General features: G+C 40.8%; 1 protein-coding gene across 5 annotated transcripts in view; it reads left to right on the top strand.

Annotated features, from left to right (window-relative positions):
* Positions 1 to 18,039, top strand: part of Ankrd13c (ankyrin repeat domain 13C) — a 72,926-nt gene that overhangs the window by 16,172 nt on the left and 38,715 nt on the right. For 3 of the 5 annotated variants that reach the window (XM_004841455.4, XM_021255549.2, XM_013070964.3), the window contains exons 2-4: positions 2,040 to 2,081; positions 9,641 to 9,745; positions 17,316 to 17,401. In XM_004841455.4, the coding sequence (XP_004841512.1) occupies positions 2,040 to 2,081; positions 9,641 to 9,745; positions 17,316 to 17,401 (233 nt within the window). The remainder of the gene's footprint in view (positions 1 to 2,039; positions 2,082 to 9,640; positions 9,746 to 17,315; positions 17,402 to 18,039) is intronic. The other 2 variants (XM_021255550.2, XM_087212669.1) reach the window with 1 other exon arrangement.

Below are 18,039 nucleotides of genomic sequence, written 5' to 3'. Positions count from 1 at the left end.
GTAAAAATACCTTCAGTGAAAGTGTTTTCTTCGTTGTGTATTCCATTTTAAGCTAGTAATCAACAATGCTTTTCTAAAACCAAAACCACTTTTTTCCTTTACCTTGTCATTCTTATTCTTATGCAGGTAAATTTTGTGAACATTATGTCATAGAATTTTGAGGAGATACCTAAAGCTGAATAAAGGACTTGAGATTTTGGGAGACTTGAAGTTTGTCGTTTTAAAACATAGCTTATACCAATAATTAGGCAACTATTAAAGACTCATTGTTCTTAATGTTGTGAGCAATTTTTCTCTTTTCTGGAGACATTTTTCAATGCACGATTGTTAACAGTTTGCATTATTGTGGTTTCCATAGCTCACCTAGGAAGAGTGCTGAGGTGTGAAAACTCCTAAGTCCCATACAGGCCTCGTCTCTAATGGCAATTTGCACTTCTGATTCATAGGTTTGAAGAATACAATGGGAGTTATATCCCTAAACCTTTTTTTTGGGGGGTGCCCCTAATAATTAAGATCAAGAGGCTTACTATAATTCAGGGTTTCTTAAGTTGACTTTTTATTTTTAAATTTGGTGAATTCGTTGGTAGTGTTATCTGTTTTGTATGACCTCTCGCAGGGATTGCCAACAAATCTCATTTTGTTCCACCTTTAGGGAGCAAGTGTATGTGTGTGTGTGTGTTGCTGGGCATAGTGGCTCTTGCTTCTGATCGAACCTTCTCTGGAGGCTAAGGCAGAAGGATTGCACGTTTGAGGCCAGCCTAGGCCATTTAAGTGAGATCCTGCCTCACCAAAGAAAAAGGGTCAGGGATATAGCTCCATGGCAAAGCAGCCCTGGGCTTGATCCCTAGTGTGGCTAGCTAGCCATCATTGTGGAAGGTTTGGTCAAGGTAAGATATTGGGGAAACGGAAAACGTAGTTACGCCTGTTTCATCTTGCATATGACCCCTTCATGATGTTTAGCTAATAATTCTTTATATGGTGAATTCCGCAAAGCTGCTACTATCTGAATAAATATGCATCAGTTTTACTCAACAAAGTTATTTTCAGTGATCATTGTTGGTTTCTTTTTATGTAATGCCGAGCTTTTTAGGCTGGCAGGGTTGCGTGGAGCGTCATTTTGAGGCCACTCTGTCGTCAGACTCCGCAGCATACCTTCCACGTCTTCATCCTCTGCTCATCTTTGCACTTTCACTATCTGCTGTTCATTTACAAGCTGCATTCCTATGTGGCCTGAGGACCTTTGATGTCCCTCCCTTCCCTTGCTTCTTTTTCCTCTTCTTCCCTGTCCTCCTCTTCTCTTTCCTTTAGCCTGTATTCCTTACTAACAGTGCTTTTGTTCCTCCACACTTCTTTTCATTTTCTTTGTATGTTTTTGGTAGTGGGGATCAAAGTTGGGACCTTTCGCTTGCGAGGCAGGCGGCGGAACCACTGAGCTACATCCCCGGCTTTCTTTCTTTCTTTTTGAGACAGGGTCTTGCTGTGTAGTTCAAGCTGGTCTTGAACTCACTACGTAGCCCAGGCTGGCCTTGAACTCTTGGTGATCCTCCTGCCTCAGCCTCCTGAGTGCTGGGATTACAGCCTCCACACTTTCCTAACTCAATCTTTAAGGTTTATTTCAGTGTGGTGCATTCTTTTGTATCTCCCTCTGCCTAGGCAGCAGGAGGGGCTGTGTCCCTTGTTCTGTTGTGCGATGCCTCTGCTACTAGCAGTTATTATTCATTTCCTACCTCGAAGAGCTCTGAATAACCTGAGGTCTGGGGGTGGGTCTTAATGATTACAACACCCAGGGATTAGTAGTATTTAAATTGTTTGCCAAAGGAACAGAGAAGTGTGTGATACATTAGCAGCCCAAAGCATCTGAAACCTGATTGGAGAAGATGTCAAAGGTAGAGTGCATATCCACCCTCCTGGGGCCTAGAAACCAGGGCTTCCCTGACTTTGAATTTGCCAGTGAGATTTCTGAAGGACCTGAAACCACTTTGAAGTAAAAATTTTTATGTTGTTATACTTTCTAATTTAATTTTTGTTTTTAATTTTAGGAAACACTCCTTTACATCTTGCTGTGATGTTAGGAAATAAAGGTTAGTATTTTCTTTTTTATGTTAAACTTCGTGCTTGTTTAGTCAGTTTAAAATTTCTAAGATCACTTTTGTTAACCTATCTGTAATGGAGCATAGGCTGTAGTATATTAAAATGAGTATTTTCCTTAGCCTTTTTTTTTTTAAAGAATTAGAGAAAATCTTCTACTAATCTTCATGTCATATAAAACTTTTTTTCTTGATTATTTTGTCAAACATCTTTATAATTTTAGAAGACTAATTTCCAAATATTAACTTTAACTAACTATAATACTTTTAATATGAGAAGAATTTTGTCAGATTTTTAAAAAATGTACTATTTGGTATGTCTTGACGCAGTTGAGCCTTTTGTATTATAAATGAATTGTAAAAGGGTGATTCTTGTATGTTCTTTAAAAAAAACCACAGGTAGGTGATTTAAAAGATCTACTTTTGAGCTTGGTGTGGGGGTGCACATCTGTAATCCCAGCACTCAGCAGGCTGAGGCAGGAGGATCTCTGTGAGTTCGAGGCCAGCCTGAACTGCATAGCAAGACCCTGTCTTGGGGGGGGTGGGTGGGAAGAAATCTTCTTTTCTATGTTACTGCTGTATGTAATGCAGTTTTAGTTACCTGGATTCCCAGTTATTCTGAAAAGTGAGGATTTCAGATAGGTGACTGAAAGCCCTCTGAGTGCTAGATTTTAAAATTTCAAATCTTCGATAAGAATTTTTAAAAACTCCAGTCCTGTATTTTTAAACGGGCTAATGAATGTAACATTTTTCTTTCTAATGATCTAAAAGTGCATGAACAACCCTCACCCTCATGTGGCGTAATTTATGTTTGCAGAAGCGTTGGATCTGACTGCTGATTCCAGGGTGCTCTTTGGGGAAGCGGTTGTTTGCTTTTAGGTAGAACAGGAGAGCTGCGCAAACTCTGTTTGGTTTTAGTTCTGCGAAGTCCGGTGGTGACTCAGATCTCTGTCTCTCTCCCACAGTGTGGTCCTTCTCTTCTCCACCTCCCCTTTCCTTCTCCCAGGCGATCCACCCATTGGAGTAGCTTCTCAGTAAAGACAGATTCATTGGCTGTGCACGGTGGCACCTGTCTCTAATCCCAGGATTTAGGGAGGCTGAGGCAGGAGGATTGGAAGTTTAAATCCGCCTGGGCAGTTTAACATGTAGCAAGACCATCTCACAAAGGGTGGGGGGAGCTGGGAGATGTAGGTCAGTGCGGAGGCCCTGGGTTCAATTCCCAGTACCCCTCAGCCCCAGATATTCATTAAAAGGGTACATATTGGAGAACTCAAGAAATTTGGATCAGCCAGGTCTCAGGAAGAACAGGAACCAAGGATTTTTTAGTGATTCAGTCATATTCTCCTTCCTGTCTATCTCGTACAGTGTGTGTCCTGTTCTTTACATATCTGTAACCTTCTGTCTGGTTTCGTCTTTTTTTTTTTTTTTTTTTCCTGGTACCGGGGATTGAACTCAGGTCCTTGCGCTTGCGCAGCAGGCGGCGAAACCACTGAGCTAAATCGCTGGCCCTCTGGTTTCGTTTTTTTGAGATAAGGTCTCGCTATGTAGTCCAGACTGGTTTTGAACTCACCATGGATTTCAGGCAGGCTCAGACTCATAGCAGTCCTTTTGCCTCAGCCTCCCAAGTGCTGAGATCGCAGGCGCGCACCACTGTGCCCGGCTCCTCTTCTCTTGATTGAGTTTGTGTTTGCTGAAATTGAAATTGACCTGAAAGAATTATTCTGAGAGCCTAAGTCTTAATGACTTTTGTCATTAAGAAAGTTATTCAGTTTTTACATTTCAAAATTTCTGAGCAAAATGGTTTGTTTTTTTTTGGTACTGGGGATCGAACTTGGGACCTTGGGCTTGCAAGACAGGCGGTGGAACCTCCGAGCTAAACCCCCAGCCCATGAGCAAAATGTTTGATTGGCCCAGTTCATCTCCAGCCAAGTCAAAAATGCTGGGTGATGTCAAGCTCATGAAACGAGCTTTGTCTAGGCTGCCTGGGAACGGGGCCTGGGGTAGGAGGAAGGATGTTCAGTGGAGAACACTGCAGCCCGGAGAGAGCTCTAGCATAGCTTCCGTGGAAAGAATGTGTCAGATGGGCCCACTGCGTTTATTCAGTTAGAAACTCAAGCTGGTCTTCCCCAGAGAAGATTGCATCAGAACTGTAGAATGTGTCTAAAACACATCGATCATTCATGATAATACCCCACATGCTGTTCTTAATACTTTACACGTCATTGATTTAACTCTTTCTTAAAACACTGTATTATTATCCACGGCTTACAGGTGAAAAACAGCCCTAGGCAGTTAGCAACTCTCTCATTGTAAAGTAGCAGAGGTGTTTCGTTGGTGTTTTGGGTTTTTTTGGTACAGGGGATTGAAGTCAGGACCTTGCGCTTGCGGGGCAGGCGTGAGGTAGCAGTTTCAATTGTAACTTGCAGTATCTGGCTCCAGAACCTTGGATTTATGTGTTGTGCCTGGCGCAGTTCTCGCTGAGCATCGCCTGGGGCTGTGGCCTGTGCCGGAAGCGGCTCCTGTCGGCTTGTGGAGTCTCCTTGCCGCTCTGGGATCTTTCGGAAGATAGCGTGTGAGAAGACGGCAGTGTGGATTTAGCCGCGTCTGAGCGTGGACTGACACTGCCTGCCACCCTTGCTGTATGCCTTGTAATTTCGATGACGTCCTGTTGCACTCAGTCATAGCTGTGTATCAGCCCATTCCAGAATGTCCCATAAAATAGTAGTTTAGTGACGGGTTGGTTGATAGGAAATTAAAAGCTTCCAGGTTAAATTGATTTGAAAATGTCAGTTTAGTAGAAGTTAAGTAGTTTTCTTTATTGTGGAACTCCTTAGGACTTTGTCCACGCAGGGCAGGTGTGGCATAAGGTGCTCAGGGCTCCCCACCGTTGTGTGTGTGATCTTTGATCTCTTTCACAATTACCTTGAAAGACCAGCGTTCCCGGGAGTGATGATTCCGGCTGTGCAGTGTTGGTGTTTACTCTTCCGGAGTGGTTTCCTGTAGAGTGGGAGCCACAAACATCACACTCGGTCATGCACATTTTCCCAGCCCCGCACCCCTCTCTTCTTTCTTTAATGGGCTTTTGTATGGTTTTGATACTGGGTTGTGGAAGAGTGCGCCTGAAATGTGTAGAAAAGAAGAGATCTACTTTATGTGCAGCTTTGTAGATTGCTTTTACATTACACCTGTTCAGTCTGTGGCTCTTCTCTTCTGAGACACCGCTTCAGTGATTTCATGGTTGAGGGACAGTTTCTGTTTGCATGTTTGTTTGTAAACACAGTAGAACTTTCCTGAAGCATTTAAATACTATTTGTTGATTGAAGACAAGGGAGATAGATACTTTAGGACTTTGATTTAGTCCCTTTTATCACTTATCTTCTTTTGTATTTTTGGAGACAGGGGTTTTTCTATGTAGTCCAGAGTGGCCTCAAACTCGTGGCAATCCTCCTGCCTCAGCCTTCCAAGTGCTGGGATTACAAGTATGTGTCACCACGCCTGACTTTATCATACACTGTAACCTACCAAATTACTTTATTTTACAGAAATCTGATTTTTTAAAAAAAAAATTCTGCATCTATTGACAAAAGTTGGCCATATTGCCTGGAGATTTTTAACTATGGATTTATTTATACTTAAATAAGGAAGATTTCATAAATCTTTAGGAGGTGTAATCAAAAATAAATCTTTAATTCTCATTCTTTAGAAGTATGAGCGAAGATTTCTTTAAATCAGTTGCTCCAACTTTTAATTCATTCTTAGTCTTTAGTGCAATTCTAAATTTTTTTCCTTGAAATAAGTCTGGATTAATCGATTCCCAGGCTCCTGAAGATCTTGCTGGATGGCCTGTTGTGTTCCCAGCCACCCTGCTTACCCCATCCACTCTGGGTTTGATCACCTTTCCAGCACTTGCTTATTTACGTGTGACTTTTATTGTGCATAATTAGAGTTTGTCTGTAGCCCGCAAGTCTGGACTTCTGTATGACATGTTTACACATTCGTGAAACCTCAGTGGCCAGTTGTTGTCTGCCTCATTTTCTTATTCTTCTTTTTGTTTTTGGTAACGGGGATTGAACTCGGGTCCTTGCGCTTGTGCAGCAGGTGGTGAAACCACTGAGTTAAATCCCTGGCCCTTATTCTTCATTTTTAACATTGCTGAGAGTAAACATTCGCTTGATCCAGTGTCCTGTTTCTCATGTATGAGTATGTGCTGAGTGCTTGGCGTAGCTATGACTATCTGATATTGTTAGAGACTCATCTCCACTCCAGGTGAGTAGTGGGGAGCTGTTCTCCAGGTCTGTGGCATATCAGAGAGCAGAGTGATACCGAAGTCTCTTGCTAACCCGGTACCACATGCAGCGGGGATGCTGATATGACACAGTGCCCTTGTGGAGCCTGCCATTTAATAGTTTTAAATTTAAAACATTCTGTGAGTGATTCCTTGTTATTAGTACACACATATGGAAATAATACAGTGTAAAGAAAGAAGAGCATCCTCTCTTTCCTCCTTTTTCTGATCCAATCAACGCTAATAGCCTGGGGACATCCTTTTATACCTTACTCCTTTCTCCAAGGGGCTTAGTTTGTGTTCGCTGAAGCAGAATTACAACACATAGCACTTTGCTACTGTACTTTCCTTTTCACTCAAAAATCTGTTGTGAAATAGCCCTGGAAGTCTTTAGATATCTTGCGTGCTTGTCCCCCCCTTAGTTTCTTTATGTGCGCACACATATGTACATGCTTTCCTAAAATTCAGTGGTAGCGTTTTTGGGGGAGAGGGTCCATTTTTTTTAGTCCTTTTTAAAATTCTTTTTAGCTTGGCTGTCCATCATCTCTTTTTACTAGTCACTCGCTCCTCGTAAACATGATGACCTGAGATAGAACTTGTTGAATGTGCTTCCAGTTTTTAGCCATGCTAATTATGTACAAATATGTGCATATTTGTCTGAACACACCTGCTCATGTATATGATAAATTCTTTAAAAATTTAGTGATACATTTCTGCTTTTGGTAGATATATTGTATCACTTATACATTGTAAAAATTTCTTTAAATATCTTGGAATAGTTCTAATTCATTTCTTTTTTGACATTTAAAAAACATTTCTCTTCCTTTTTTATTCAACATTTTATTAGAGAAAGCTTTACATATACAGAAAAATTGTAAGACTATCTCAGTGAACCCTTATACCCTTCAGATAGACTCGATTATGGTAGTACTAGTTCATATGCTTTCATCTTTGGGTGTTTCATATGTCATTTTTTCGTACGATTTAAAAAGTGTAGACATTATCCGAGCGGGTGGCACACTCGGGAGGCTGAGGCAGGAGGATCACTGTGAGTGCAGGCCGGCCTGGGCTACATAGCAAGACCCTTTATCCAAAATGAAAAGCCAGAGACATGACATTTCACCCCTGCATACGCCAGCAGGTAGGAATAAGGACGTTCTCCTTTATAATCACATTATCACACTGAAGAATATTAATAGTTGACCAAAATGAAGTTCACTCATTGCATTTGGTTGTTATGTCTTTATTGTAATATAGAGCAGTTGTACACCAGTTTTCCTCACTTTGTGCCTAAACTTTTCAAAAAGTCTGATCCAGTTGACTTTTAGAATGTTCTCAGTCTTGGGTTTGTCTGATTATTTTCTCATGACATTTTAAAGTCTTGAAAATTAGCCATAGGGATTTGTTGAGATTAAGTTAAATGTTTCTGGAAAAAATACTTCATAGGTGATGTTGAAATTTGTATTGCATCACACTAGGGAACATAGAATGTTAAGCTATTCCATTACTAATGCTGCTGAGTTAAATGTTTCATAATGATCTCCAGAGATAGCCACTGTAAAGGAGTATTTTTCTGTTTGTAATTAGTAAATAATTTGGGGGCAGCACTTTCGTACCGTGTAAATACCCAGTTTTATTTATAGCACATAACTTTTTACCTAATGGTTTTAGCACTCATTGAGGAAGATTGCCTCTGTGAGTTACTACATTGGATGCTGTAGTACATCAGTCTTCCAGTTTTATTATCTGTTAAGCTGGCATTACATTATCTGCAGAGAACTCATCACCTTTTACCTGTCTGTCTTTCTCTCTGTCTTTGCAGTTCGGGGATTGCACCCTGGGCCTTGGCACTGACCTGCATTTCCAGACCCTTTGTATTTTGAGACAGGGTCTCGCTAAGTCACTGACTTGCCCAGGCCGCATTTGAACTTGTGCTCTGCTGTGCCTCCCCAGGTGCTGGGTTGCCGCTGTGCTCCACTGTGGCCAGCGGACCCTTCCTTTTATTTTTGATGTCAGTTATTTATTTTTCAGTGTGTTCTAACTAGTTATTCTAGCTGTTACTCTTTCTTGCCCACTTTCTCAAATTTGGTCAGTGACTGACTGCTCCGGCTGGCCCCACTGTCCCTTTAAAGTGATGCTCTTCTTTACACTGTCAGCGGATCCTCCAGCATTGTAGATGCAACGCGTGTCTATTATTATGTAGTAAACATTTTCTTCAGTATGTTTGTCACCACAAACACTAAAATAAACATCCTTGTCCATACTCTCAGGTACTACCGTATTAACAGTCCTTGTTAAACACATCTGTGAAATTTCTGCACTTATTTTACTTTACTCTAATAAAGATCGCTGCTAGTACAGGTTTCCCTCCTCCTCTCCCTAGGAATAGTGAGACAGAGCCGATCCTCCCCACCCTCGGCCCTACACCACACTGTCACACGTCTCCCCTCAGAGCTCTGACTGTATGATTTTTCTTTTCTATTCACTTATTTGCTCCCAACATAGGATATGAGCTCTGTGGTAGTAAGACATTATTCTCCTACTTCACTGCTTACATCTGGTGCTTGGTAGGTAGTTAGAAATGGCATGAAGTAAACACTTGGTAAATACTTACTGACTGCTCAAGTGAATGAATATGTGATTCAGTTTTCCTCGAGTCTGTTTTCTTTTGCTTGTTAGTGGACTTCTGGTTTTTAATTAAAAATTTTTTTTTCTCTACCTATAGAATACTTAATTCTGATTATTTGGAAAACTGTCTACTTTGGTCCTTATAAGCAGAGTTTTACCCTTTTGGGGTCTAGTTCCAGCTAAAAATTAAAAAATTTGAAAAATCAGCGTTTATGGAAACATTGTTGATCTTTTCTGAAATCATTTTTTTCTGAAATAATGAGCTTTCCTGTGACATTACAGACACACGGATCCACTTATGTGTTTCATGGGTTACAGATAATTTGGATGCAAATTGCTCTTGAGATTTGCAGATTATCTTAGAGTATGGAAGCACTCTCAGAACCTCTTGGAGACAATTGTGAGGGAGCATAATACAATGTTTGCAGAGAGATCCAAGTTATTTTTAGGTAGTGGAATGGGTGCTTCTAAATCTGGAGGTCTGAAATAACCTAACTTAGCTACATAAAATTAATTATATAGTACAGTATTTTACAAATACATGTATTATTAATTTGTCTTGCTAAACTTCTGCACGATACTTTTATTGAGAGATTCTGAAAGTTGTGTGGTGTTTGATGGCCTCTGTTTTGCATTGCAGAATGTGCCCACTTGCTTCTGGCTCACAATGCTCCAGTAAAGGTGAAAAACGCTCAGGGATGGAGCCCTCTGGCGGAAGCCATCAGCTACGGAGACAGACAGATGAGTAAGTGCCAGCCGGTGTGGGGAGGAGCCTGCGCTGGAGTAGCCTGGTGCCTTTGCCATAGCTGTCATCTGGTGTCCTTCCCATGAGTTCATCCTTTGCAGCTGTCCACAAACTTAGGTGAATTCTGACTTAGGAATTAGAACATTGAGCAGTACAGAAAGAATGGAATCATGTTCAAAAAGACATTGTTAATTATGTTTCTCCTTTTGCACCATTCTACCCTATTAATATTAGGACTTTTTTTTTTTTTTTGCTTAAATTCTTTCATTGGTACATTTTAGGTATACAGTATGTTTACATTTATCATTGGGTGCTTGTACCTGTACATGATGTATCTTGGTTCTTATTTTTTCCCCATTACCTGTGCGCCCTTCACCCCTCAAGACTTTTTTTTAACTTGACACCTGACTGTTCTTTCTTTTTTTTTTTTGGTTGGTGTTTTTTTTTTTTTTTTTTGGAGTCAGGATCTTGCTATGTAGTTCAGGCTGGCCTTGAATTCACTGTGTAGGACAGTGACCTTGAACTCATGGTGATCCTCCTGTCTCAGCCTCCTGAGTGCTGGGATTACAGATGTGTGCCATCACACCTTGCTAGTTTGAATTCTGAAAAGTTGCTAGGCATGGTGCCTCATGCCTCTAATCCTAGCCTCTGGGAGGCTGAGGCAGGAGGACCATAAATTCAAGCCCAGCTTGAGCAACTTAGTGATTAGTAAGTTAAGACCCTGTCTCAAAATTAAAAAAAAAGAAAATTGCAGTATTGACAGATCTGACAATTTTCTATTTTAGTTGATGGGTGTAGTATTTGCTGCAAGCCAGAAGCAAGACTGTCTCTAGTTTGGTCTTTAATGAGGACATTCAAAACATAGCATGTACTTTTTCACAATATATAGAGTATAGAGTGTTAAAATATTTCATACTCTGCTTTATGTCACGTAGATATATTTGTTGAAGATTTATAAAACTTAAATCTGAATGAATAGGAATGTTGTCTTTCTGGGAATATCCCTTTATAGTTTGAGAGCAAAAACAGTCAATTAAATACTGCTTTGTATAAGGAAATAAGAAACATTGGCAGTTTTATTAAATGTATAACATTGAGGAGGGCCGGGGATTTAGCTCAGTGGTACTGCTGCCTGCCTTGCAAACAGAAGGTCCCGAGTTCAATCGCAGTATCAAGAAAAAAAAGGTATATCATTGAACACCCCATGGTGTTATATAGGTTTAGTCTTATTTTGATGCCAAATTTTGGGCTGTTCTGGATAGTTCTTTATGATTTAGATCTATGTTTAAAACACATTATATTTTTATAGACTTCTTGAATCTTTTGGATAACTTGTAAGGGTGAAATTGTTTTTAGGTCTAAGATAGGAGATAAAATTTTGATATTTTGAATACCAAATAGAGAGAACGAGTGAGAATTTATTTTTGCTGGTGCTGGGGCTTGAACCCAGGCGAGCTCTACTGTTGAGCTCCTGCCCCAGCCCCCGCCCCTCAGTCCCCTTTGGGACTGGATCTCACTAAGTTGCCCAAGCTGGACTTGAACCACAATCCTCCTGTCTCAGCTTCCTGAGTAGCTGGGATAATATTTGGGCGTTGATGATAGTCATCTTTGGACAAACTTCAGGAGACCCTTATGAGAACAAGAAACAGTCTTAATAGAGAATTATTTCAGGAAAAAGAGAAAAATGTACAAATTCAAAAGATAACCAAGAATACGGTTGAAACATTTGGTCTGAAATTTTCTTTGGTTTTCTAATGAGTTAGAGTGGAAGGGGAACTAGATGGGTTCTTAGGTTTCTGACCCTCACGCTTTTTTGACTGTCAAGATTCTTTGATTCAGAATAAAGGAATCTATAAAGCATATGTGTGTGTGAAAATTACAGAATAAAGTCATTGTCTCTGTTGTTTAGGAATTCGCCATCTATTATGAAGGCTAAGAAACAAAATTTTGGTAGAAAAATTAATAACAGGATATTTAGCAGTAAATTTCAGTGCAAAAGACTGAGGCCTCCACAGCTGAGGACTGGCCCAGAAGTGCTTTTCTTCCATGCAGGGGTAGGAGAGATGCCCAATCTGAACAGTGTCCTGTTGTCTGTCATTATGTAATTACGTGTCTGTACTTACTTAGGGCTTCCATTTTCATTATCTCCCCTCATGTGAAAAGAACATTTAACTTCTCATTTAGAGGGTAATTCACTGAACCAGTTATGGTACCTGTTTAGAAGTGTTAATGGAAATGTATTTATAATGCCATTTATCATGTCTATAGTTGGAAATTATTTTAAGTGGTATAGTTTTTAAGTCTTTGAATATTTAGCTGCATTACATTAAAATTTTCTGGGCTTTAAAATTACACTTTTTGATTAAACCATAGATGTTCTAATATACATTATTAGTAAAAGCTATTTGTGTGTTGTCTACTAGACAAAAAATTAATTTTGTTAATGTTTTGGTGCTGTAGAATAATCAGTGCTAAACTGTTGGTTAGAGACCACTTAGAATCATTTTACTTTAAATTAATTCAAGTCCAAGATTACACAGATTATCTGCTGCCCAGCGGTTACCTGGAGAATGGTGGTTGGCCCAGAACACCGTCGAGGAGAAAGCCGGTGGAACTTGAGTCTGTGTTCAGTTTCTGTCTCTCCGTGGTCCCCAGCTTTCCTGGGGCGGAGACAGCTGTGGTTTCTTACCCACACTGGGGCCTGCTTGCCTTGTGTCTGTCTCGGAGTTAGCAGCTTGTGTAGTTTATGACATGGTGCACTCACGGTGGCTTTGGGAATTTTGTCAGCCTGTGGTGTACAGGCTCATAGTGAACGGGCAGACTTCACTTGGGCTTTACATGTATTTCTGCGAGAAGCCTCTCCTCGGCTCCTGGAGTCCACATTACTTTCTCCTTGTCACAGATCTTCAGTGATCCAGTCTTTTGCAGCCTTCGCACGCACACATACTTAAGTGTGCAGTGTTTGTTCCTTCTCCTGTATCTTGAAGATGCAAGCTTTGTGAGAGCTCAAGCATGAATATGTTGTCTTCTTCACTTTTTCCAGCCATTGGCACAGTGTTTGTTCAGTGAACGGTAAATAGATGAGTAAAAACTGAAGCCAGAGGTGGCGGTGCACACCCATAATCCCAGTTCCTCAGAAGACGAAGGCAGGAGAGGCACAATCTTAGAGGCAGCCCGGGCACCCTAAGGAGCCCCTGTCTCAAAATGAAGAGCAAAAGGGCTCGGACGTAGCCTAGTGGTAAAATGTTCCACGGTGCGATCCCCAGTACTGGAAAACAAATTGCCAAGAAAACTTGAGACTGTTTACTGTCAGATTTTTTCTGAAAAGTTTTTTTAAAAAATTTGTTTTTGTTTTTAAAGACAGGGTCGCACTGTGTATTCCAGTGGACCTTGAACTCACTGTGTAGCCCAGGCTGGCCTTAGTTTTTGTTGTTTTTTTTTGCGGTCCCGGGGATCGAACTCAGGACCTTACACTTTCGAGGTAGGCATGGTGCTGCTGAGCTAAATCCCTGGGCCTGGCCTCAAATTTGTGACAGTCCTCTTGCCTCAGCCTCCTGGGTACTGAAAAGTTTTATATTAGGACTTTATAACAGCTTTTCTGTGTTTTTAAAACTTTATAATATTTTTCTTATAAGCAGTGACATTCATTGTAGGAAATTAGGAAAAACTAAAAAGGAAAAATCTCACCCAAAGATAGCCAGTGTTAACATTTTAATTTCTTATTCTGATCACGTTACTTCCCTATTTAAACTCCTAAAACTTCCTGTTCCAGGATGAAGACCGGCATCTCCAGCTTGGCCTATGGGGAGGGTCCAGTAGGACGGGTATTGCCTGCTGACTCCATCCTCTTGTTCTGTCCACCTGGCTTCCTGTATGGCAGCTCTGCTGGCCGTTCAGTCCCCCTACTCCTGGTACTTCTCTCCTCCTCCTGCCCCGCCCTCCCGCCCTTGGGATCTCTGCCTGTGAGTTAGGACAGCTCTGCCGCCTGGCCACTGCGCGAGTCAGAACGCGTCCTGGGCAGGGACCTGCACTGAGTTCTAAGTGCAGTACTTAGGGCCCTCCGAGGCCCAGGAGGATGTGTCCTTAGCTTCGACAGACACTGAGGACCCCTTCCCGCTTGGTGGAGAGACTAGTGAATCTTATGCAGTGTTCCGAAGTGGGAAGAGTACAAGGAGTTTGGTTATCGGAGGGAGTACTGAGGGATTTTAGGAGTTAACCAGGTGAGTGAGGACATTGCAGTGGAGCAGAGCAGGATGTGTGTAGAGGTGGAAGTGAGTGGGAAGCAGGCGTGTTTCAGGGAGCAGTGCGTGTCCCGGCCCCTGGCGGTCGGGAGAGAGGCGGGACGAGTGCTGAGAGCGGGCCTCTACCGGTGAGGTCACCGCCCTGAGCCCAGCGTCCTGTGCTTTCCAGCGTCCTCGCCTCCCGCTCGGTCCCCGCAGTGCCCTGGAGGACGCGAGAGCAGGGAGCGGCGTTATTAGCTCAGTAAGAAGACTTTTAATTAATAGTCAAAGATACAAAAGATTTTTCAGAAGAGAACATTTTTTTAACAAGTTAGGTGAGTTTGTGTTAAGGAAGGATAGATGAGAAAGATAAGTGAGAGAACGGACAGAGACGGTTGTCTTCTGGGTAGGAGTCAGGACGGGACTCAGGAAAGCCACTGCCTCTGTTGGGGCCGATGGCGATCTCATGAATAAAGCACAGGGTGCAGGAGGAAGAGCATGGGGGCTGGGGAGCCCTGTCCAGGGGGCTTTGTCTCTGTCGCCATCCAGGGAGGACCTGGGAAGCACACCGGGGCCTAGGAGGAAGATGCAGATTTAAGGACTACTTGGAGCAGGGAAGCATAGTTCCAAAGCTTTACCCCAGATAGACTGGAAACTTAAGTGGGAGAGGGAGGAAAGAGAAAGATGAATTGTATTGTGTTTGTGTTTTTAAAAAATTTTGCATTTGAGTTTTGTATGAATTCTAATATCTAAGCCCTGAAAGTAATTTTATAGTCATTATCAATCTGTAAGAGTCCTACAATATAGGACTGGAAGTACTGGTAATTTTGTGTCGTTGCTTTCTGAATGCTTGTGCTTCCCTAAGCGAGTTTGTATTGATGTTGCTTTTTTTTTTAAGTGAAATCCTAGGGACTGCATCTTTGTATCTTAATGGGCAAATACTGCGTAGTAGTTGCTGCTATCAAATCATGTTTGCACATGAGTATATAATTTTCTATTACTGAATACTTTGTCAGATATAATTGCGGTACGTTGTTGTTGTTGTTTTTGGTACCGGGGATCAAACTTGGGAACTTGCACTTGCGCAGCAGGCGGCAAAACCGCTGAGCTAAATCCCCGGCCCTGAAGAGACCTTTTCTATTGAGGAATTCTTTCCATTCGTTATATTTAGCAGAAGCCCATTTCACCTCAAAGGCAAAGTAGATTGAATAAATATTTCTTAAGATATTTGAGCTTTTAATGGAAAAGAACCGGAAAAAGAATCTTACATTACATTTGAGTAATACAGTTTTGATGTTAAAGTTAAATTATAGCAGACAGGAAGGTTAGTCAGATGCGAACAATTTGGAGTCTCTGAAGGATTATCTAGATCACTGGTTCTTGGAATTCATACATTTTACAGCTTAGAAAAAATTTTATTTGGGGACTACTGTATGGAAGCTAGCTTTTTAGTTTATAACAATTTGATATTTCATTTTAATAAAGATTTTAAACCAAAGCAGTAGGAAGATGAGGCTTTAAATTGGACAAAAATGTGTAATTTATTAAGAGCTTACTCTAGTTACCAGGTTTTCTAAATTATTTTGCAGGTTGGGAGAAGCTTTAACAATTTGGCACTGAAATGTAGATTAGTACTCACAAACTGCTGATCTCGCTCACAGAGCATGTTCATGGCGCAGCGGAAACTGTGTCCCATGTCCCTGGCTTTTGTGTCTCAGCTTCTGTTTGAAGAGATTGTCAGTGAACATTGTTCTTTGACTTTTGGCTTTTTAAAATATATTGGAGTTATAGTTAGACTTGTGGCTACGAAAGAAAAGTAGATCCTATTTTTCATGTTCTTTTCCGGGCTTTTCCTGATTTGGCCTAAGTGGACACAGTAAATCTTGTCCATGCCTTCACCTTCTCTCCTGTTCCTCTCTCCCTCCCACCTTGTCTTTGTTCTCCTCTTCCTTTTCCCTTGTCTTCCTCTTTTTATTCTTCTGCTACTTCTGTATTCCACATGCAGCTTGAATTGGTTTATCAAAGTGCATACTATACAATAGTAAAAAACCCCCAAACTCTGAAGATACATGTATATGAAGAATATGCCAGGACTAGGAGGAAATCAGCACGTGTTAATGTATACATCTCCCCAGTGTAAATTTTTCATATTTTGCTAGGCTTATTTTTTATTTTATTTTGTTTTTTATTTTTGTTGAGGCAGGGTCTCACTATGTAGTTCAGGCTGGTCTTATATTCACTATGTAACCCAGGCTGACCTTGAACTCACAGCGATCCTCCTGCCTCAGCCTCCTGAGTGCTGGGATTACAGGTATGCGCCACCACTCCTGGCTTGCTAGGCTTATTTTAAAGTCTAATATTCTTCCTAACTTTGATGTATGGTAGGGATTAATCTGCTGATTTTTGCCAAATGTAGACTTTCATTCTAGTAGATAAAATTTTCATTAACTTAATTATAGGCACAGTAGTAAGGGATTTATATTGATTGTCATAACCCTCTCTAATAGATTTTACTTTTACTTAAAAAGTGGAAAAACAAACCAAAGTTTAGGGAAATTAACTGACTTGACAAATTTACATTAACTACTAAGTAGAAAAGCTGGGTATTAAACTTTGGCAAGTATCTAAATCTTAATTTTATAACAGTTAAGAAATTACTGTGGTGGGTTTCAGGTTTTCTTAAGTTCTTTTCTTAGATACAGCAGGGCTCATTTTTCTATTTTTCCGTACTATGTTAATGGTGTGTGAGAGTACAAACTCCAGTGGGGAAAAAACCCAGATGCACCTAAGAGCAGTCGCATGTGATGCCATGCTTTTAGGAAAGTAGTGTCCAAAAAGATTTCTGGGATGTACTGTGCTTGAGACTGTCCTGGAGATCAGTGTGACAGGACACTGCACCACTGAGAAATCTTAAAAAAGCAGGTAGATCCTTAATCATAAAACTAGGAAAAATCAGTGTGAATACAAGCCGATGTTGGGAAAGCTCTTCTCATTCTTGAGGGTTCATGCCACTTTTTACCAGTTATTCTTTCTTACACACATGTCTGTCTATGTGTATGTATGTATATCATATATATTTAAAATATACATATACAGTATATTCCATGCACCCAGAGTTCTGTGTCTCAACTTATTTTACTGCAAGAGACCTTCAGTAGTTTAAACATTGCTCTTTGATGTCTGACTCTTTAAAATATATTGGAATTATAGCTACCCGTCCAAATATATGTGAACATGTATATATACAAACATATGAAACATGTATTGTCTGACTACATGCACAGTAAGCCAGTGTTTTCTAGCATGGTTAAAATAACTGTCAACTAACTGTTTTTTAATTTAAATTTTAGTTACGGCTCTTTTAAGGAAGCTTAAGCAGCAATCCAGGGAAAGTGTTGAAGAAAAACGACCTCGATTATTAAAAGCCCTCAAAGAGGTAGGCTGATTTTTTGGCTTATTTTGGAGCTAAAGAACGTTATCCATTAAGAATATTTTAAGTATAGTTTCAAGCATTATTAACTAATTGAAATAACAAAATACAGTGGTTATAATGTACAAATGTAATCTTCGTCGAAGCACCCATTTTATTTGAAAAGGCAGATAAAGGTTTATTACTTTTAATAAATTAGATAAGTGCTCAATGATGAGTCATAATGAATGGAGTAATGCTCCTTTGGAGTGGAGGATTCTCTGATGGTTGAGGCTGCTCTGCATGAAGCAGCAGTTAGCCTTTTCTTTCCATGAAAAGCGTTCTTTTGCCCAGCCCTGGGAGTGCGAACTGCGTGTGCTGTGCTGAAGAGAAATGCTTGTTTCCTATTCTCCTTAGAACTGTGCTTACAGGTGCCAGAGCCTGGCTTCTCTTCGGGTGCTTACTCCTTTACTTTTTTTTTTCCCCCAGTACCGGGAGTAGAACTCAGGATTGCCAGGCAGGTGCAGCGCCACTGAGATTTCTTTACTTTTATTCCAGATCTGGAGACACATAGAAGGGCCCCCACTTTACTTAGGGTGCCATAGTATCTACTATCTGCATTTACTTTCTTCAGTATTTGAAATAGGAAAGACTAATTTGCTATC

This window comes from Heterocephalus glaber, unplaced genomic scaffold (genome assembly GCF_053883595.1).
Source record: "Heterocephalus glaber isolate CG9 unplaced genomic scaffold, H.glaber_assembly_v1.0 deba00001442, whole genome shotgun sequence".
Lineage (NCBI taxonomy): Eukaryota > Metazoa > Chordata > Mammalia > Rodentia > Bathyergidae > Heterocephalus > Heterocephalus glaber.
This window is presented reverse-complemented; position numbering and strand designations above follow the sequence as displayed.